Genomic DNA, 23,106 nt, shown 5'->3' with positions numbered 1-23,106 from the left:
GTATGTTTTTGTGCATTTTCTGCACGTAATTTCGATTCGTAGACAAACAGAGTGAGACTCTATTTGACGGCTTCCATATCTACGTTAGAATCAAATTTTACGATGTTTAAGCGCTGAAAGATATAATAACGCAACGTGAGGCTTTCAGAAGCATAGTGAGTCTTAATATAATAACAGCTTGAAGCACACAAAGTATGAAAAAACTTATTCCAGTAAGTTATTGTGATGATAAGTATTTGTGACAGAATTAAGATCAATATCAATAGTATTTTTTCTTAGGGCTTGGGAAACACCTTGCGAAGAATTTATGAAAGTCGTTAATTTTACGTAAATTGAATTATACTAATACAGTTTTTCCTCGTTTACGAATACTGTTTTTCCTTGTTTTTGTGGTGGAGCAAGACCACAACGACGCAATTATGTCCTCGAGTCCCAGGCGCCACCACAGCGGGACCGCACCCCGGGAGGCAGTCAAACCACTGCGCTGGAGACCCTGTGAACCGGCCTTGGCTCAGCCGGCACGTAGCCTTCCTGACGCTTTAGGCTTAATAAAAAGACTTCGGGAAACTATTATGTCAAAGTTAATCCTTCATCGAACCTGAAGACCTTTGCACGAATGTTTTGTTTCGATTAATATTTTATTCCCAAATTACCTAATTCGAAGGGCATCATGATTTAGTAATTTGTATATGATATTCGAAGTAAAAACTACCGATCTATTGCCAGGCTAACCTGTTTATACCTGATGAAGCTTTATGCTAATAAGTTCTATTTTGGCTATCAGAAACTACACCTTCTTTAACCACTCTATCAGGATTGTGTCTAATTATTTTGCCCGAACATTAATTATTTGCCTGATGTCTTGGTGTGTAGGCATACAACTATTGGTGTAAAAAAATTGTCCAGTGCTTGCGCAATGATCGAAAGCAAGGCCAAACGGAACATAAAAATTCCAGGCTCTTATAGAATCTGGCACTTGGGCGTCCGGTTCAGTCCGGTAAGGTGTCGAAAATCGTTTTCTGGTCAGGCAGCTGGAATGCGAATGTGTTTTAATCCTTCTACTAGTAGTTAATTTTTTTATACTTACATTTCTGATATCTTAGTAGAACTGCAATATTGTGATTTTTATATGCGATTTTTTTTAATTTTACAGACATACACTGGAATATAATTTCTTGTTGGTCGCCCCCATCAAGCTTCTCGTATAAATGGCAACTGAAGGAAAAGTGAGTATATGACCAACGAATGTTTGTGGGCGTTGCTATAAACGAGTGATTTAGATCAATAATACAAATAAATGATAAAGTTATTGAAACTAACACTTTATTAAATTTCATTAATTTAATAGAATTTTTACTGCCCTTAATTCTTAAACTGTTTTATTAATACTGCCACTTCATTAAATTTCATTATTAATAAATTTTTAATACTCTGAATTCTCAAACTGTTTTCCGTTTCACAAAAAAATAAACGGATTAGGAAGTTGGCCTATAAAGCAGAAATATTTCGCACCGTAAATGTGAAGAAAAATTTGCTCGACAAAACCATGCACGGCAATGTTTAAGATACATGAAATAAATTACCTTTGTGTGTAATTCTTAAGATTTTCGAGTATTGGGAAACAAGTGTTTGAATCTATCAATTTATAATTTACATCGTCGATTACATTTGTGAAAAATTTACCATGCGTGATGTGGAATATCAAATTACGAAAGATACATTTTGAAAACCACTGATTTAGCTAGCGAATTCATATTATTTGGCTGAGGTTTTATTATGACAGCTCCTTAATTGTTAGCGATGATATGTTGGCTCAGGAATTCTACGAATGCTTCCATAAACTATCAGTCTAATCACGGAAGTTATTCGCCAAAATAGTTTAGACTATATCGTTGTTTCGTTGACGCTCTTAATATTTTGTCTTGCTCATCGCAACACATAAGATATCCATATTAACACGTAACATTGCAGGTGATCCGCTGTAAAGCTGCCGTGGCGTGGGCGGCCAAGCAGCCTCTTGTGATTGAAGACGTGGACGTCGCGCCACCAAAACAAGGAGAAGTTCGCATCAAGGTGGGTTATGGCTTCCATATCTAGGTAGGTTATGGCTTCCATATCTAGGTAGGTTATGGCTTCCATATCTAGGTGGGTTATGGCTTCCATATCTAGGTGGGTTATGGCTTCCATATCTAGGTAGGTTATGACTTCCATATCTAGGTGGGTTATGGCTTCCATATCTAGGTAAGTTATGACTTCTATATCTAGGTGGGTTATGCCTTCCATATGTAGGTGGGTTATGGCTTCCATATCCAGGTAGCCTAGGTAGGTTATCGCTTCCATATCAAGGTAGGTAATGGGCTAATGGCTTCCATATCCAGGTAGCCTAGGTAGGTTATAGCTTCCATATCCAGGTAGGTTAAAGCTTCCATACCTTTAACTAGAGCTATAACCAGTACAAGAAGACCTTATCCACCTCAGGCTCCTTTCTTAGCGGCGTTGTTTTCATAATATTGACCGCGTAAATGGTTGAAAATTGAACAATGACCAGTTCGTCAACCCGACCTTTGACCTGGCCCAAACCTGACGAAACAAAACACGTGTTTTACTAAACAGTTCTAGGTAGGCCAACTGGTAAACTCGCGTGACTAATCGCCTACATGTAAATAGCATGAGATTATTTCTTCGTAACTTGAATGAACTCGAATAATATGAACTTGCACGTTGCAATATCGTTCAAGTTCCAATTTAGGAAATATTAGTGTGCCAAAACCACAGCGAATCGACCCTAGCTCATGTTGACTTTTGGCAGGCTTTTAACTTTAAAATTTAGGAAAAAGCTAGTTGAAGATTTTTGAGGTAATCTCAGTTATCCAATAATCTATTAGCATCTGCAGTGGCTATGGTTAGTTTGAAGCCTGAATGGACAGTCTACATCGTGATACCATTAATATTTGCCAAAATCTGGTACAGCACTCTGGTACTAATGAAAAAAAAAACTTACCTTATAATTGGGGTTAAGGGTTGAATCATTAAATTTGAACCATACCAGATCGTAGCTACGGGCGTGTGCCACTCAGATGCCACGGGCCTGAAGGGCGTTGGTCAAGGCATCCTCAAGGGCATATTCCCCGCCATCCTCGGGCACGAGGGGAGCGGGATTGTTGAGAGCGTCGGGCCCGGAGTCACTAATGTCAAACCAGGTGGAAGATCTTAGGAATGCATTCAGAAATTAGATGAAAAGTAGCATTTTAGCACGATAGAGGGCTGAATACTTTGACCATGGAGACTTTGCGATAGGCTCGCAAATGCGTTGTTTAGCTGTTCAAAAGTATGTCCCATGATTATTAAGGAGCTTACGCAAGATAGGCATAATCTGTTATAAATATAAGGTATCTTAAATTGTTGCATAATCTCACGACTGATCAAGTGATAGCTTGAATATCGCGCTTGCCTTTGATCCGACACACATACTCGTAGAGATGATCGTTAGTTATGCTCCAGGTGACCATGTCATCCCTCTGTACATGGCTGAATGCGGTGAGTGCGACAACTGCAAGTCGCCCAAGACGAATTTGTGCACCAAGATCATCGCCATGCAAATGAAAGGCTTCATGTCGGACGGAACTTCGCGGTTCACCTGCAAGGGCAAAGTCCTCCATCACTACATGGGCACCTCCACCTTCAGCCAGTACACGGTTGTGGCTGATGTCGCGGTAGTAAAGGTTGGTCGGAGTAGTAGCTTTTGTTCTGTAGTAGCAGTAGAGTAGCAAAAACATTGGTTTACAAATTATATAGTAGGATTGTTCTTAGTAGATGCTGTATATTAGGAAAAAGACCGCCTGTGAACTAATATGAAAACTCTCGTCTGCCAAGTTTTGTCTAGAGTCTAGACCGTGAGATTTCCAGACGTACGAAGTTCTCCCAGAGGACAAATCTTAAAACCTCCCGTGACTACGAGGTTAGAATGTTATTTATTCACCACAGTCAATGTATTTGGTTAGCATTATATTTTCAGTTGAATAGTACAGTTTTTAAATGTGAGATGGAATCGAAGTATCTTCTGGTGAGCATCAAGCAAAGTCAGACGTAATCTCTCAGTTAGTGACAACAATGACAAATATCACTAATTTTGTGTGAATTAGTTCTCTTTTTGAAGTCTTTAATCACGCTGCTTCCTTGTCGTCGCGAACACGACAGCATGTTGCCACTTAGATTACTGTTCCCACTGTCAGAAAATTACGATTTCCTACAAACACGTTACACTGATCCTGTTATTTGATCCGATTTTTTCTTCTACGGAAGAAAAAAATGTTTCAGATTCATTTCCGATGGGTATATGTTTATTCAATCCGATGTTCAATATGTATCAGAAATAAATAAAAAATGCTAGGAAAAATTCGAACGGATAATTTGACGCGCACATGTTTTACAAATAGCTCTCGGAAGATGTTTTATAATTTACTGCCGGTCTGTTGCAGATCCCAGATTCGCTGCCATTGGAGAAGGTATGCCTGTTGGGCTGCGGCGTCAGTACGGGCTATGGAGCTGCCATTAACACCGCGAAGGTAATAACAAAGCTTGTGCGTAAATGTTTGTATTGTGCGTAAATGTATTTGTAGAATAGTTATCACGTACAATGTATGAACAACATAGAATATCGAGACACAATGTTTCAATAAAGCAGCCACAAGATATTAGCTTCGGCTGAAAGCTCACTATCAATTTTGCTTTAAAATAAACTTGGTTATGTATTCGAATTTGAAAATTTTCTGCAGGAAGCGTATTTTATCGTATTCATGATCGCCATTTTATAATTTTCTTAATAAATAATTAGACTAGTGGACTACTGAATCGTTTGATTATGAATTTGTTTACAAATGCAACTATAAATACAGGAATTTTTCGGTGAACCAAAATACTCAGGTCTAACTATTTGTCTTTAGGTGGAGGAAGGGTCCACGTGCGCCATTTGGGGACTGGGTGGGATCGGTAAGAATCGGCAACAGGCCATGGGCCTATGTCTTCAACGCCGACACTTCTATTCTATTCTATTCTATTCTATTCTAATATGTACTACAGGTTGTAGCCACGGGCGTGTGCCGCACGGATGCCACCAGCCTGAAGGGCATCGGAGAAGACCTCATTGAGGGCATCTTCCCCACCATCCTCGGCCACGAGGGGAGCGGCATTGTTGAGAGCGTCGGGCCCGGTGTCACTCATGTCAAACCAGGCACGTTCATTCCGTAATTAATGCATTTATGTCCTTCCTAAATTCCTAAACATGTCCTTCTCTATAAATTGTGTCGAACCACTTCGTTATTGACCTGTATTTTACGTCTAGAAGCCATGCAGGGGCTTAACTTTGCGAAGCCAAATAATTTTCCCTAAATATTTTCATTCCTCATGTAAAAGTTTGAATGGCAAATTTCTTTTAATCTGACAGCTCATATCGTAGAATTAATCGTTAGTTATGCTCCAGGTGACCATGTCATCCCTCTGTACATGGCTGAATGCGGCGAGTGCGACAACTGCAAGTCGCCCAAGACGAATTTGTGCACCAAGATCATCGCCATGCAAATGAAGGGCTTCATGCCGGACGGAACTTCGCGGTTCACCTGCAAGGGCAAGGTTCTCCATCACTACATGGGCACCTCCACCTTCAGCCAGTACACGGTTGTGGCTGATGTCGCCGTTGTCAAGGTGGGTAGCAGAAATATGTTAGACGAAGAGGTTTTGGGGCCGGGTAGGAACACGGTCCGAGGTAGAGTTGTGTATATATACTGGTAGTATTTTTAGTAGCATTCACGTTATTAGAGTGGCAACATTTAGATAGGTCATAATAGTGCATTCATAGTAGCAATAGGAACAGTAAAAGTTTAGTAACGTTATTATTTGAAGATTTGATTAATACACACTACCATTACAGAACGCGTATTATGTTCTCATCAATTGTTTATAATTTTCCCATACATAGAATACAAAATATTCAATTGCTTGCATATGAATTGACGTGTGAACACATCTACATATACTGACTTGAATTCCACTTGTGGCCGATACATTCAAGTACATTCCAGAACTAGGAACAAATGTTTGCTGTTTCAGATGATTGCCACTGCAAAAATAATTACTAATTACGACCATACAAATACGGAAAATACAATGTATAAATGTATTTACTGTATTGGCTTCAGTTTCCTCGATCCTCTTCATCTATGGACCACAATTGCTTGTGGACTTGAATCTTCTCTATAGTCTCTCTCATCTTGAATCTTTTGTCTTCTTGACAAGATATCTTATACGGTTGGGACGTGAGACCGATAGATGTTCTCAACTCGGACAGATTTACGAACCTCCCGTGACTATAAGCTTAGAAGAGAGAATATCATTTTAACCACCATCAATTTTTTACAACACTTCTCTTCAATTTCACTCGTTGTTTGTTTGTCTGCTACAAATCTTATAATCGGTATCCAACACTCTTCTACCTCTCCAATCGATCTGAAATTTTGCACACTTGTGTAAAGTTGGAGAAAATGCATGAATCAATTGACAGAATAAATAATATTGAAAATGTAAATAAAACTATTTTTGATATTAAAAAAATAAAAATAAATAATTTTGTTTGCTCCATAACTTATAATCGATATTTAACACACTTCTACCTGTCCAATCGATCTGAAATTTTGCACACTTGCGTAAAGTCGGAGACAATGCATGTATCAATTGACAGAATAAATAATTTTGAAAAATATTAAATTTTTTATTTTATTTTATTAATAAAATTAATTTTTTAATATTTCATAATAAAATTGGAAATCGGAGACACTGGATTCTTCAGAAGTGTTGTCTTTAAAAAGTAATTTTTAAAAGCATATCATTAGAAGTTGACGTTCAGTTACTAGATCAAAGGATGTCAACCATGCAACTGCAAGATGATATGTTTTCTCGGTGGACAGCTAGATAGTAAATAGAAATAAATAAAGGTCCAGTCTTTCCCACCGTCAATTTATTATATCACCACTTAGTTATTAGGTCGTAGGTATATGTTTTCAGGATAAGTTAGGGTTACGTGTTACAATTACTTTTCGACCGAGTATCAAGCAGAGGTCTTCACAATTCGTTAAGCTATTTAAACTAGGGCACTTCAATTTTCTATTGCGTCGCTGTTTTCTTGCCGTCGCGCGCGGGTCGACAGAAATAGTCCACCTCATGGATTACTTTGAATGTAGTCACTAACACGTCATGCTNCAAAGTATTTCGTTTGATTATATTTAGCGTCTTTGAATTTGAACTGATAAATTCGAAGTCATTTATTGTAAAATTTTATTGAAGGTAAATAAAATTTGTCAACAGGGCTGGGGACAATGCATCGTGCTCGGTGTGCCTCCTGCAGGATCTAACATGAGCTTGCCGCCCTTCTCCTTCCTCTACGGCAAAACCATGAAGGGCTCCGTTTATGGCGGTACGATGAAATAAATATTTTTCCATTATTTTTTTCTATCCGGAGCTCAATGTTAATCTGTTAGACTCAAGTAATGATATTATTACATATTTATAGATAGATTATTACGATATTATTATATATTATTTATAGATGTTAGATATTGTATAATTTTCAGTTGTTCTATACATAGAATAATAAAAATAATAATAATAATAACATAAGAATAAAACCAGTTGTTATCATCAATAAATTCTCATTAACTTGTTGTGTATCTTGTTGTTCGATGGCGGCGATATGATTCGATTCTTGGGCCGAATGTTGGAGCCGAATCTTCTTATAGATAGCAGAACACACTTAATATAGTAAAATTAATGTTTTTTTAATAAAATAGGCCAATGATTTTTGCCTGATTCCTTTTGAGGTATTCATTGGATCAAAAAAGTTTTGTTTACAATTGCAGGCTGGAAGTCGCGGTCGAGCATGCCACGCTTGGTCAAGGACTACCAGGAGAAGCGGATCATCCTGGATGAGTTCGTGACCTTCACTAGGCCGCTCGCCAGAATCAACGATGGTTTTGAGCTCATGAATGATGGCAAGGCGATCAGGACTGTCATCGACATGTTTTAAATGATTATTGTGTTGCTTTGTAACAAGATGATATAGCTTCCATCAAAAATTAATTTTTGCGAAATTAATATTTTGTGAAATTTCATTTTTCCCTAGATTTTGAGCTCACGAATGATGGCAAGGCGATCAGGACTGTCATCGACATGTTTTAAATGATTATTGCAGTATTTCGTAACAAGATGAAGTGAAACTATTCACAAATTCGATTCATGGTTTAAAAATCAATATATTACGAGAAATCATCTGTCGGGCAACCTATGCTACGAAAATAATTAGAACTGTTGTGAGGTAGATGTTATATTAAATAAAAACTAAACTTTGACTGTTTTGTTTATTTCTTACCAATGACGTCATAATCAAGAAATTCCACTGAATTGACGGTGGATGAATAATGTTCTAATTTATTAGGGAATGTACCTATTAAACTGAAATAATAAAGAACTGGAAACAAGAACAGTTGCTTTTTATTTTAACAATTGTTATGGTAGTTAGTTAGTTATTAGTTAATTATTTTTTCTTACGTTTATACGCTAACCATGTATGCACTAACACAATCGCAGTAATGACGTTAAAATTCTCATTGTTGGAAATTCTAATGATCTTTATTAGGTAGTACCGAAATTTAGGCGAATGCCACTAATAACCAAAAATGCATTCGGAGTTTTAATGAAGAAAATATACATTCGATATAAATTATGTCAAATTGCGGAAATTCGAACTCGGGGATTCCGATGTTTATAAACCAATTTGTCGCTCTGTCGTGGTCACCGTCTCGCATGTTACGACGCATGATCGGCGATCGCATCCAATTCCAATTGCCACATGGCTTTGGTTAGGTGCTGTGCTTGTGTTTGTTTTGTGAGGTTGAGAGCTCAGAGATGTGGCGGCGGAAGTCCTAGTTCCTGATTGTTCATATTGAATGTGTTAGGTATTATGCCAATTCTTTATTGCTTCTGTACTGTTACGTTGAAAGTTCACTTCACGCTCCACATTAGAAGGCAATCAAATTCAAAGCATTTAGCTAGGCCTATTTTGTGGGTACTGGGCATAGTGGCAAACCAGAGATTTTTTAGACTCAGTTAATTTTTAATTTCCTCATTTACTCAATATTTAGACCAATTTCTTATGTATGATAAATTGATAATGCTGGTATCCATGATAGTGATGATACTTTGCAATAATAAATAATAATTCAGTGTGGAATTCTGTCTAGGTAATATATTCTCATGTTAACATGAGAAAATGTATTGAAAAACCTACCCTACCAACCAGTACCACGCATGGTGGAATTCTGACAAGAGAGGTACTTATGGCGCTCCGGGGGGAGGGGGGCGCTCCGGGGGCTGTCTCTTATACACATCTAGATGTGTATAAGAGACAGGTTTAGGGCAATTACTTTTCATTCTATGTTGCCTGGTGCACAATACTATCTATGACTTTCTATGCACAATTTGGTAATATGTCCGATGATGCATTAATTTTTTGTTAAGTGAAATTTTTTGCTGAACAAGATGAATGTAATCAAAATTTTTTGTTGTTAATTGATTTTTTCATTAACTGGAGCCTTTGCTAATCAAGGTTCTACTGTAAATGCATTTTTAGGGTGTCCCTTATTACCCCATCTTGTGGAAATGGCCAACGTTCTTTTTTTTTTGTTATGAGAAACAAAAATTCCATCAATCATGTTTGCTTGTAATCTTAGCAGAGAAATGTGAGTAATTTGTTCTAAAAATATATTAGTTATGAGTTAGATGCAAAATTTTATCAATAAATGCTGCATATGGTATTACGTGATACAATGTTATCAAAGTTATTCAGATCATGAAATATTTAGCCCAGTTCCTAATGGGACCAAGCTATAATTTTTCACATACAAAGAAAAATAAACATTTGAATATATTTTTTATTATTTACATCACAAGTGATAATATTCTCACAGGAAATCAGAGAAAAATTCAAAAATCAGCATTAATGGGTTAAGCCAACACCTGTGGCTGTGGGCAACTTTATTGCATAGTGACAAACCAGAGATTTTTGGAATCATTTCATTTTCTAATTTTCTCAAGATTTACACCAAATTCTTATGTATGATAATGCTGGTATCCATGATAGGTACCTACTTTGCTGGTCTACTTATAGGACTCAAAAATGAACTTGAGGGAGAGTCTAAAAAACTGTCTGCTTTGCTAGTAAGCCACTATGCTTTATTCCCACTGTGCAGAGAGTGGTTTAATATTGCAAGATCTTTGGCGGCGCTTCAGTAGCAAAATTTACGCCTTTAGAAGATCTTGCCAACACATTTAGATTGAAATTCTTGCATTTAATAAATTTGCCAGTCTTCGGCCAAATATTTAGAAAAAAGTAAGGTTTCCGGTATGTTGGATGGATCAGGATGCAGTGAAGCTTGTCCAGAAATCAGTTGCTATGAGTTCCTGCCAAAATATCCTACCCAAACGTAAACAACACGTTTACGATTGCGCAAGGCTGGAAAAGTCCTATTTTTGTCTGAAATATAGTGGCTCTAACATATAATTTCAGTAGGTATGAAATCTCACGGCTCGAATGTCATAAATTTTTGATTGCTTGAAAAATCGCGGTTTGCACTTCACAAACATGTCATTTCATAAAATTTTTAACTTCTGCAATCTGCATTGCTTTACCGTTCCCACCAAAATTCAGTTGTGGCTCGCTAAGTAGTTATATTCCATGCCTGGGGTAAACATGATATATTCCGAATCGGACATCGTGGGTAATTCCGACACATCTCTAGTTTTTTCTTTACATTAAGCTTTGTCTTAGTTCCACGCATTTGTTGATGGCTGAAATAGTGACGTCATACTCATACCTTTGCGCATAGTGGCAAACCACAGCTTTTTTAGAATCAGTTCATTTTTAATTTCCTTGTTTACCCAAGTTTTAAATCAATTTCTTATGTATGATACTGCTGGTATCCAGGATACTTTACTGGTCTACTTATAGGACTCACAAATGAACTTGAGGGAGAGTCTAAANGGTGCTGGTTTACAACTTCCAAGTGATTAGGTACTTTATAGAAACTGAGCGAGTTAGCGTACGTGTTTTAAGCCTTTAAGAAGTTCATTTTTTGCCTCAAATAATGATGTTGGATAGAAAAAGTGGTCTTGGTGGATCGAAATAATATATGAACCTTCGAAATTAGAATTCCATCCTGACTTTGCTTGTCTATGTACTTTAGGACTCATACTGTCATAGGGTAAACGCAGTAGGGTAAACATGATATATTCTAAATCCGACATCGTGGGTAATTCCAACACATCTCTAGTTTTTTCTTTACATTAAGCTTTGTCTTAGTTCCATGCATTTGTTGATGGCTGAAATAGTGACGTCATACCTTTGCGTGCCAAAGCGGCCAAACTACTGCCAAAACAGTCCAGGGCTGGAAAAGTCCTATTTTTGTCTGAAATATTGCGGCTCTAATATCATATTATTTCAGTAGGTATGAAATCTGGCGGCTCAAATGTCATAAATTTTTGTTTGATTGAAAAATCGCGGTTTGCACTTCACAAACATGTCTCTTCATAAAATTTTAAACTACCGCAATCTGCATTGCTTTACTGTTCCTGCCAAAATATTCTGCAGAAAAAAACATAAACATCGTAATGTAAACAAATCAACTAAACATTTTGTTGAAGAATGAAGATCGTGCATAGTTGCGGTCATGTCAAAGCAGTCAGACTGCATCAACACGTGCTCAACTTCCAGTAAAGACAAATTTTATCTTTGCCATTTGACTGTTTTAGGAAAAATTTGAGATTTGGGGTAACATGTCATGTGCATGGACTTTGTAAATAAATTCGCGCCTCGTAAATGGCTTTTCATGACCGACTGCCGAGATATGGAATTCACAGCTCGGTGAAATGGAATCATGGCTCAAAGAAATGGAATCACGGCTGGCAAATCCATAAAACCAAGGCTCAAAAAATTCAGTTGCGTCTCGCCAAGTAGATATATTCAATGCCTGCAAAACACTAGGTTTAAACTGTCTGGCGGGAAAATGTTGAGATCTAAAGAGAGACAGTGCATGCCACCCAGTGAGATCATCATAAAAGGTGTCAAAGTTGATAGTTGACCTTGCTCTACCAAATAGTGATAAACTTTTTGTGTTGAAAGAATATAATGGTTTGAGACTTTTAAATACCTACGTCTGTGAATATATTAGGAATCCTTTAAGTATACTTGTATTTGCTGATTTCAAGTGGTAAATAAATTACCGGTAATAGATGATTAAGTTGAGAAACGGATTTAGACACATAAAAACTAATTTCGACACAACTTGAATTGGACACACACAGCTCGTTCCAAGCTGTGTGCAAAAATTAAAAATCAATTCATAACCATAATTTTGATTACCTATATTTACCTTGCTCATCAAAAAAAATTTTGCTTAACAAAAAATTAATGCATCATCAGTCAGCACAAAATTGCGCAGAGAATGTCATAGATAGAATTGTGCACTGGGGCCAGGCAACATGAAATAAAAACTCAGCGGGTAGGAAAAGTAATCAACCTAAACTATGATTTATTGCTGCAAAAAACATGATGGATGTTACTAGAATATATTTTTTCAAGTATGTTTTTACAATTTTTTCTTGTTGTCGTGAATTCACTTGACCCAATTATAAAGGTGTGAAATTACAAGCCGTCCTGTAAGCTTCAAGCTTGCAGACACAGAAAAGTGCTATACAGCTGCTGATATGAAGCTTGCAGTGGACAAGGTTGTTGTAAATGCTCAATGGCATGTTCATCAGCTTATGTATATGGTAATATCACATCAATAATACAGTAATGAATGTATAAGGTAATATCATATCAAAAAAGGAAAAAACAAGTAAAAAGCACAGAATATGTCATTTATTCTACATCTACTTCATCTACAAAGGAAGAAGGATTTAGATTACTGTTAGTAATAGATGAGTACACTCTCCATGCTTCAAACATCTTAAAATTGAGTTTTATTTCAAGTGTCCCAGATTACCCTGTTCCCAGGGGTAATTCGGGACACTTTTATTTTGCATCCGGCACCTTACAGATAGCATATGGAATTTTTTTTTCAACCTAAACTATGATTTATTGCTGCAAAAAACATGATGGATGTTACTAGAATATATTTTTTTTTTTCAAGTATGTTTTTACAATTTTTTCTTGTTGTCGTGAATTCACTTGACCCAATTATAAAGGTGTGAAATTACAAGCCGTCCTGTAAGCTTCAAGCTTGCAGACACAGAAAAGTGCTATACAGCTGCTGATATGAAGCTTGCAGTGGACAAGGTTGTTGTAAATGCTCAATGGCATGTTCATCAGCTTATGTATATGGTAATATCACATCAATAATACAGTAATGAATGTATAAGGTAATATCATATCAAAAAAGGAAAAAACAAGTAAAAAGCACAGAATATGTCATTTATTCTACATCTACTTCATCTACAAAGGAAGAAGGATTTAGATTACTGTTAGTAATAGATGAGTACACTCTCCATGCTTCAAACATCTTAAAATTGAGTTTTATTTCAAGTGTCCCAGATTACCCTGTTCCCAGGGGTAATTCGGGACACTTTTATTTTGCATCCGGCACCTTACAGATAGCATATGGAATTTTTTTTTAAATGCCATATGATAGCCCTCGCAAAGAGCTACAAAATGAGCCAAAACTTGTTTATGAAATGTTTCATGGTAAGAAATTATTAACAAAAAATGCTCAAAACTGTCCCTCATTAATGGTACCCCATTTGACGGTACTATTAATGTCTACTGTGATGGGTCAGGAAAAGTCCTACTTTTTTCTGAAATATTGTGGCTCTATTATCATATAATTTCAGTAGGTGTGAAATCTTGTGGCTCAAATGTCATGTTGATGACATGTCATGTATTTTTGTTTGATTGAAAAAAATAGCGGTTTGCACTTTTGAAAACCTGTCATTTCATACAATTTTTAACTTTCACAATCTGCAGTACTCTAATGCTCCCGCTAATATATCCTGCAAAATATAATGTTGAAAAGTCAAGCAAGACGTTGATACCAATGTGTCCAAGACGTTGATACCACCATGGTATAAACGAGTTATGTTGAGTTCCTGTGCCATCAACGTACATGAAGAAGAAATTTAGGACACTTATACACAAGCTGGGATATCAAAGCTGAACTGTTGCTCATTGATTTACAGATGGATCAATTGAATAATTTAATCTCAACTATTTTCCTCCTATAAATTATAAGTTAGAATTATTTCATTCGACCCTGCAAGTTTGAATGAATTGTAAGAAGATAAATTGGAAAATTAGGAATGTATATTCAAGATTTTGTTCAAATCTCTTCAGTACTTTGGACGAAATGTCTTGTTCACTGCAAATTTTGGCATGTATTGCCATATAACTTGCAAATGAAGGCAACATTTGAAAATTTTTCACAAGCTTAGCATCACTGCTAGGTCCAAATGAATGCTCATAAAATTATGTTTAAACACTAAATGTAAAAATGAGGTGAAATAATGGAAAAATGATAGGTACAGATAGGCAAATGATAGGTAAATGATAATTGATAAGTACTAAATTAGCATTATCAAGTACTGAAGTGAAGTAGTAGTACTAGTAGTAGCCTAGGCCCCAAGCTGACTCGCACTAAATTTTAACTCACTAAGCACTTCACGAGTTTCACTACTCACTAGTAAGGAAATCAGGACAGGAGGCCTTAGTGGAAAAAATGCAGCATCAAAAAGATTAAACTGTCTGTTCCAAATCTGTTGCAAGGTATTTCAGTGAAAAAATTGCCACTAATTCTGCAGGGTAATAAAAAAGTTATCTGATGTATTGCAAAACTCCATGGAGGAGAAGCAAGTCCAAAATCTTTGGAAAAATCAAATGAAGCAAGAAGCTAGGAATTGTGCAAGCTAATTGCATCAGCTGTATACCAGGGCACAAAAAAGCAGTAGCATAACGTGAACGCAACCAGTTGCATGACTCACAGACTGTATATATACAAGACAACTTGACACTTTCACACCAGAACTAGGTACTACTTCAGAATGTGATTGGGTATCAAATACAGATATTAAACTTTATCATTCAACTTTTCAAGCAAACCTTCCAAAATATATGAAAATAAATGTCAAGATTGTCTGTGTTGCATTTCTTTACAACAAAATAAATTATTTTGCTCTAACGTGCTTTCCCCATATGAAAATTAAGATAAAGTTTAGTGTGGCTCTTGTAGAACATTACCATGCTGTCATCAAAACCTGATTTCAATCATTCCTGCATTAAAACAAAGGATTGATTTGGCAACTGATTACTGAGTTATTGATTTTTTAATTTGTAAGTATTCAGAGAGTATGTGTTCAGAAAGAGTTCTAAGTGCTCAGAGTAAAAAAAAATTAATGAATATTTTTTTGCATTAACCGTGATAAATGCATACTTTTGATTGTATCTGAATGATCCTCTAAATAAGATATTTTAGTATTCATTTTTTTTTGTGGATCACAATTTGTGTATGCTGTATTGTATTGCTCTGCCAACTCTGAAAAAATGGCAACTCGCTCCAACTCCTTACTTTGACAAATGACACTTATAAAGTTACACCTCATCCTAAATATGAAATCTCAAAAAAAAAAAAAGAATTATAAATAATTTCTTTGAATTTATCTTTACATTTAATATAAGAATTGTTGTTGTTGTTGTTATATTAAAAAGAATTTAAATAAGAATAGTCATCTTTGATCTAAAATTAAATTATTGAAATTCCTAATTTCAGTTGGTCAGAAGTCCTGTCTCCTGCCCCTATCTCCCCCAAAACATATGTGTTAAAAACATTTGTGCTCCTAACTGTATGTGGCAATTGCATTATAATATGCAAATTGGATTGCACTACTTGAAATACATAGGTCGTATGGGTGTAAGATGTTGTGATTGTCATTTTAGTCAAGCCAATTAAGTATGCACAGTAATTGCTGTCAGTTGAACTTGGAAATAAAAAATATTTCCAAAAAATAAAATATTTCCTATGGCACTTCAAGGCATAAACTGCTGGTCTACTGTACTGGATCTTTTGTTTTGGTCCATGTGCTGTTCATGCTCGTACCTAGTTTAAAGTAGATGTATGCAGAAAACAGCATGCTGAGCAATTCAAAACATTGCAAGATCAAACCAACAAATTTTGTCCTGTCAGTCTTGACATGCAGTACGTATGTTGTTCTGCTCTCTCTTTGTCAACAAAACTGTGCCACTGCTTTTTAGCATGATTGAAAGAGCATAGCTTCTTGGGTTTTATGTGGCATTCAAACCCTACAAATCCTAATTCTCATTAGTATTATATGATTTTATTGACAAGCTGCAAGTTGAGTGCAGTAGCTGCTAAGTGGGAACTTATGTAGCATTGTAGGTAGTTAAAGAGATTGACAGCAGCAGGAATTGAACTCTTGGTCAATAATGGGCATATGTGCATCACCATGCAGTGCAAGGATATTATCATGTTGCCAACATTTGATGTATAGCCATCAAACAAACACTTATATAGATGTTTGATCATAAGAATATGATCTTGGTGCCCCAGCTGCTGACTATTATTGTAGAATGATGAGACTTTCTTTAACATTATTTTATTCGATGTTAAGAAACTGACAATGAAAATTCCATTTCTAATTCCAATGTTCTTATTACAGTGCAAAACATTTCCAATTTTATTATTTGTAATAAAATATATAACCAATATGGGCTTGCGCAGCAACAAGAAGGTGAGTTTTCTTTTTATACAGTAAAACCTTTGTGTGATATAATATAAATATATATATAGGTAGTGAAAATCTGGTTGTTTTCATGGCAAATGCTGCAGTAAGTTGGCTTTTGATAATTAGTTGAAAACAAGATCCTCAAAGCATAGATGATAAGTGTTGACATTTCATAATACTTAAAGGGCCAATTGATTTAGACATTTAATATATGATTATAAATCTAATTGATATAGATATATATATATATATGATTTTAGACATATGTGATGTTTAAAATAGATTTCCTAGTATGATTTACTGATTTTATTAGGATGGTTTTTTTTCAAAACTAATAAATAACCCTTTTACAAGCATAACTTAAGTTTCTTCAATATTTCAGAAAAGGCGTCAAAAGAAAAGCCCCACAGCTGTGTCATCATCGGCTCAGAGAGAAGTAGCTAAAGGTCCTCGTATATTGGTTATAAAGAGAGGCACTGTGGGTCTGGGCGTGCAACAGCTGCTTAATGATGTCCAGACAATGCTTGCTCCTAGTGTTATCCAATCAATTAAGGTAAGGTGTTCAGTTATTCCAGAGGATTATTAGCTCTTGTTGATTTATTTTTTCATACTGTTATATGTCTGCTATGTTTTTCAATATTTTAGTAATGCCTAGAAAGTTTTCCAATGATGTTCGTGATGATGGATCTGTAATTGCCTTGTAACTGTTACTTGTGCATACAATGTTTTGTATATTCCATTTCAATATACACAGTAAAAATGTTCCAAATTGCATTGTATTTCTCATGTTTGTGAGGTAATAGTGAGCATTTACTGCTCTTGCCTCTGATGAGTTTCTCTCCATAGGTATCAAAGAGATGAAGAGATATTGTCATTAAGTGACGTTACTAAGTTGTATTTCATTTTTATGTGAATGTTGTTTATAATTTTTTGGTTGTTTTCAGGTGCTGCGTAGTAGCAGAGTAAAGGATCTGGTCAAAGCCTCTGGACCTCTACACATCACACACACCATTATTTTCACCCGTACATCTGAAGGAGCATACATGAAGCTATGTACTATGCCAAGTGGTCCAACAATAACTTTTATGTAAGTTTACGTGTGTACATATTATAAATTGACAAACTATGTCTATAGGCGATTTGTTTAGTAATTTCCATAATCCAAAATTTATTATTCTATATTTTTAATGCTGCTCAAATATCTATTGCACACTGTTAGCTTCTTTGCAGTTCATCCTGTAGTATTAATTTGTTGTGTTGTTTCTTCACAGTTTCTTGTAGGGATCTGTCAGCATTTTAATCTCAATTCAAACACATTAGTTATATCTTGTTAGTCAATGCTTACGTATATTAGGTATAGGTATATCCTACCTTGTTTTTATGACTCAGTTTGTTTACTTCTGAGTTAACAGCATTTCATCAAAACAACGGCAGTGAACTAGCATCAACTTTATATGATCTAACAGTTTGTTTAATTTTTCAGGATTTGCCAGTATTCGCTGATGAAAGATGTGCGTGCAAGTCAAAAGAGACCAACAAGTCTACCGCCCATACCGCGCCTCACTCCTCCCTGCCTCATGATGAACAACTTACAACCTGACGCTGGTCCCAAGCACATGCAGCTCGTTGCTGCCTCCATGCTACAAATTTTCCCTAAAATTCTCCCAGATCAGGTAATGTCTTCATGTAATATATCTACTTTTGGGGTGATAGTAGGTGAATTTTTTTCTAATTTGCTGAGTATTTATCCTGAATTAGCTTGCCTGTGAATCCATTTAAAAATAGAAGATAGAACCTCATTTATTTACTTTCTTCTCCTACCTTGTTTATCCTCTATATGGTGGGAAGAATTTAACTTTATAACATACAAGTATATATTATGCCATTTCAGCAATCATGTGTTCTAAGAAATGTGTTTCGATTTTTCTATTCATAATTCATTTATGTTTTAACAGTCGAGCTGTGAGAACATCAAGCGCTGCTGTCTGTTGTACTACGACCCCGCCACAGAGCTGCTCGACTTCCGCCACTACGCCATCCACCTCGCAAGCTCCACCTCGTCCAAGCTCATATCCGTGCTCATTAACAAAAACAAGATTCCTGATCTACACAAATTTGAGAGTATTGAGGATGCCTTAGACAAGTCAGTTCTTTACCCAATATATTAATTGTTGTTGACGTTTTGTATCTGTAAGATAATTATAGTTGATAAATAATTTTCAAATAAAATATTTTCATGTAGGACAGGAGCTGAGGATAATCAACAAACTTTACTGACAAATCTGCATGTGATTTAAAAGTTTTTTTTCTTCAAATTATTGATTTTCTGCTAATGGCGTAAGAAAGAGTCTACCCAAGTTTGGTCTTTGAGAATAAGTATATTATCTGGTGGCTATATATGTTCATGTGTAACACATTGACGCTAATAAGACTGAATAAAACGAATAGTTTGTCCTGCGATCGCAACATCGAGTGTATATTTCATGCAATTAATGATCAATTTGAAATTTAAAATGTGCAAAATCTAGTAAGAAACCTCTCGGAAACTAATTAAATGTGGTACTAATTAATAACGTCAATAATGTATTGTATGATAACCACATGAAATCAAACGATGAGAAAGAAAGACAGAAACACGCGCGTTGCACTGAGATGTGTGACTTAAAAACAATTGTTAAGAAGTGACAACAGAAGTAATTACTGGTAACAGGGACGGGCTGGCGTCAGACAGCGAGTACGAAGAGGACAGCAAGGTAGACCTGAAGCATCTGCTGCAGGGCCGGGAGTCCAAGAAACCGCGTGCGCAGCAGAACGCCGTCAAACTCAAGGACGCCGGTCCACGCTTTACCCTTAAAGTTAGTAATAAGTTGCATTTATCACTAACACTATACACTATATATTACCAACACTATACACTAATATTGTTTGCAATTACCATTGCTAATGCTTGATGCACTGACTCCGTTTGCCATTAAGATTGCTATTCCATGTCATTACCATTGCTTTCCATTACCTACCACTGTTATTGATTGCCATAACCATTGCAACTGCTGGAAACAGTAGCAATGGTTATTCATTGCTTGCCATTACGATTGCTATTGCTTACCATAACATCGCTATTGCTTGACACACCATTCATTGTCATTTCCATTGACATTGCTTGCTATTACCATTATTATTGCTTTTCACTAAATCGGTTTAGCTTATGCCGAGTGAATTGTTAAGCTCTTGTAATGCAAGATAAATTTGTAATCGGTGCTTTAGCACATTAGCAATAATTGTACATGAATGAAATGCATTTCAACTGAAACTTAATTCTGGGTTAGACTGGAATACTTGTGATATACAGAGAAAAAAAAAACGCCTTAAAGCTTACTCAGAGGTATAATTATTCTTGGTTCAATGAAATCTCATGTTCTCGTGCTGGCTTTGTTGGCATTTAGTAGCCGAGATTTTTATCTCCATACATGAACTAATTGCGACATCGCTATTGCTTGCCAAAATTATTATCAGATTACTCCTGCTTTATCAGATTACTCATGAAAGATCCTACATGTTGATATTATTGCTCATTCAATTATCGATATTGCCTCATGACAGATCCAGAACTTGTCAAATGTTTTGATACCTGACGACTAATTTACTCTACAGGTGCATAAAATTGAGACGGGATTGCTGAGCGGCGACGTGCTCTACCACCAAACTATCACAGTTTCTCCTGAAGAAGCAGAACAGAGAAAGCAGCGTCGCCTCAAGAAATTGTACGTTTTTCAGACTCCATTGCATTACATTCCTGCTACATCAGCGTATGCTGATAAATTATTTTTTATTCAATTTTTATTGTCAAAATATTTGACTTGACCGACTAATATAATATTAGAATCTGTTTTTGAAAAATGAAATGTTTGAAATTTCACCCGTACTTGAAAGGCCTAATGGTTTAATCGCGACAAGAACTCTCAATCCCAGGTAGTGTCCTAAATAATTTTAGGTATATATCAATATATGTAACATTGATTATTGAATCAATAAAATTAAAATTAATAAAAGGATTTGTTTTTACGAATCAGTATTTCATTTTGATGGGCTACTGCTCCTAAAACCCTGTGATCTCTGTCTTTCAGGCAATTGAAAGCTGAGCGCAAGAAGCAGCAAGACGAGAACATAGAGCGCAAGAAGGCTGCTGCAGCCGAGCACAAGCAACGATGCCTGTCTGGCATGCCAGCAGAAATGCAGAAAAAAACAAAGATCAATAAAGGAAACGACGAGAGCGGGGACGATGAAGCAGCAGAGGGATACGAGAGTGAAGACGAGGATGAAGAGCAATACTTCAAAGATGCCGTCGGCCAAGACCCTGATATTCGTGGGTGTACACTCTTGAATTTCACAAGTTCTATTGCTAGAGAAAACTTTTGTTAGGATACTTCTGCAATGAATTTTTTATATTGAAAACCTAAGTTTCAGGTTGAATATATTCTAAACTTTTCATGCCAAGCGTCGGATCATTCTTCGACTTCTGATTTAACTCTTAACTGGGCTGGTGAATAATTATGCTAGATAGATGAAATGGAGAGTTTATCTTTTGATTAAGTCATTTCCATCCGATTAAGTTGGCAAGGATGTTTCCTGGATCATCTAATTTACTGAATCACTAAAAATGATTATAGTTACATTTTGATTGTTTTAAGATGAAAATGATTTGAAATGATGGACTATGTGATCGTTATGGGGAACACTGAGGCCGTAATATATCAATTTATCTCAACAACCAACGACCGATTTCCGATGTATATTATGATTGGTGGGTTTAGCTTAAAAATTAAACAGTGATTGGCTGCGAGAGTTCCGAACACGTATTGAATTTTGATAATACTGCCCTTATTCAGCAGCTTCGTGCTCATTTTGTTTCATGTCATATTGTCATTGGCAAGTATTGTTTCATGACGAATGTTTCGTTTCTCTCAGTTACCTTTGGACATCCATCCAAGAGGAAGCGAGAAGAAGAACAAGAAGTTAATGGTAAAAATGGTAAGTTGATGTTTTTCATTATTTGCTTCCAATTTTTTATGATGTTATTTTTTCATCACTCTGCTTACAAATTATTAACCTTAACAACATCGATTCATTCATGATATTTAGATTGCTGAAATTACTTATGCAGGCTATGCACTGAGGACTTTTCAGAAATTTTCATTATATCGTGAGACTCTTTTATCGTTTGTTTTTTTAGCTAAAATATCGTTCACTCGGTATGTTTCTTGAAGCATTTTCACGTTGCTGAACTTATCAAGTTCACAGTCTGTGCCGTGTAGCTGAGCGAATATTCGAAACGCTTTTAACACTCCCATATTATTGTTTCGAATTATATAAACTTATTTGGATAAGCTTGCTATTTTTCATATCATTTTAATTACACTATATCATAAATATGGGTATAACAACTAAAATTTTAATGTTTTAAATAAATTATTACTCAGCAAACAAGAAATCGAAGACATTAACTGAGGCGGAAAAGGCTCGTGAGGCGAAGCGGGCTTTGGCCAAAGAGAAGTTCAGGCTTCTTGACGCCAAGAGGAAGAGCAAGCGTCCGCGATCGTTCCGTAAACGACTGGTCAAGAAAATTAAGAATGAGAAGAAACAAAGAGAGGCTCAAGCCGCTGCCAAGAAGAAAGAAGAACAAAAATCGCAAGTTCCAAAACAAGCAGGGAAGAGAAAAGTTATGAACAATGAAAAATAGATTTTTCCAGCAGTATGGTCATTTTATTATCCTGCCTGTTAGTTTTACATTTTGTGTATTAGTGTGTACTTTGTGTTATTATGAATTTGGCAACGTTTTTGAAATCGTACGAAAATATTTCTTGTCAACGTAACCATATCTGTGGGTTTTTTTAATGTATTTATCTTTATATCTTGTCCTTGATCACTGCCTTAATAGCAGGTTTGTTAGTAATTTGATAACAGTCCTAATTTGAATTAAATTACAACGTGAACTTCATTCCTTGCTTGAATCCAAATTGCATGTAAAAAATTTCTTATTTTAAATTTGATGTGAAATTTTTGCGCTTTACTGACAGTCACGAAACGCGCTGCTAGAAGGCTAGCAAAATTATGAAAATAAAATTTCTAATTGAGTAATTCACGCAACGGTCTAGATGCTGGTATATGACAGCGACTCCTTTGACAAAAAATAAAATCGGCGCATGGAATTTTGGTTGTATTTCTACAAAATTTTTAGCGTGAGAAATTGTATCTGGTGACTTCTGTAGGGAAGTT

General features: G+C 35.9%; 3 protein-coding genes across 3 annotated transcripts; all 3 read left to right on the top strand.

Moving 5' to 3' along the window:
* The first annotated feature begins 1,008 nt into the window (after positions 1-1,008).
* Positions 1,009-8,142, top strand: LOC108683168 (alcohol dehydrogenase class-3). Its single transcript, XM_047882959.1, has 10 exons — positions 1,009-1,226; positions 1,972-2,073; positions 3,050-3,200; positions 3,502-3,722; positions 4,479-4,565; positions 4,944-4,989; positions 5,087-5,230; positions 5,480-5,700; positions 7,336-7,465; positions 7,908-8,142. Exons 1-10 carry the CDS (start codon positions 1,209-1,211, stop codon positions 8,072-8,074), a joined length of 1,287 nt encoding a protein of 428 aa, XP_047738915.1. The 5' UTR covers positions 1,009-1,208; the 3' UTR covers positions 8,075-8,142.
* An 8,625-nt stretch (positions 8,143-16,767) lies between these two features.
* On the top strand, positions 16,768-21,402 carry LOC108683156 (suppressor of SWI4 1 homolog). Its single transcript, XM_018172441.2, has 8 exons — positions 16,768-16,839; positions 17,216-17,386; positions 17,778-17,920; positions 18,317-18,506; positions 18,789-18,976; positions 19,544-19,688; positions 20,485-20,594; positions 20,958-21,402. The coding sequence occupies exons 1-8, from the start codon at positions 16,816-16,818 to the stop codon at positions 21,250-21,252; spliced, it is 1,266 nt and encodes a 421-aa protein (XP_018027930.1). The 5' UTR covers positions 16,768-16,815; the 3' UTR covers positions 21,253-21,402.
* A 356-nt stretch (positions 21,403-21,758) lies between these two features.
* On the top strand, positions 21,759-22,585 carry LOC108683164 (KNR4/SMI1 homolog). Its single transcript, XM_047882982.1, has 2 exons — positions 21,759-21,861; positions 22,311-22,585. Exons 1-2 carry the CDS (start codon positions 21,774-21,776, stop codon positions 22,568-22,570), a joined length of 348 nt encoding a protein of 115 aa, XP_047738938.1. The 5' UTR covers positions 21,759-21,773; the 3' UTR covers positions 22,571-22,585.
* Positions 22,586-23,106: the final 521 nt, after the last annotated feature.

This window comes from Hyalella azteca, unplaced genomic scaffold (assembly GCF_000764305.2).
Source record: "Hyalella azteca isolate HAZT.00-mixed unplaced genomic scaffold, Hazt_2.0.2 contig1557, whole genome shotgun sequence".
NCBI classification, from domain to species: domain Eukaryota; kingdom Metazoa; phylum Arthropoda; class Malacostraca; order Amphipoda; family Hyalellidae; genus Hyalella; species Hyalella azteca.
Note: the sequence above shows the minus strand (reverse complement) of the source record. Positions and strands in the feature narration are given on the sequence as shown.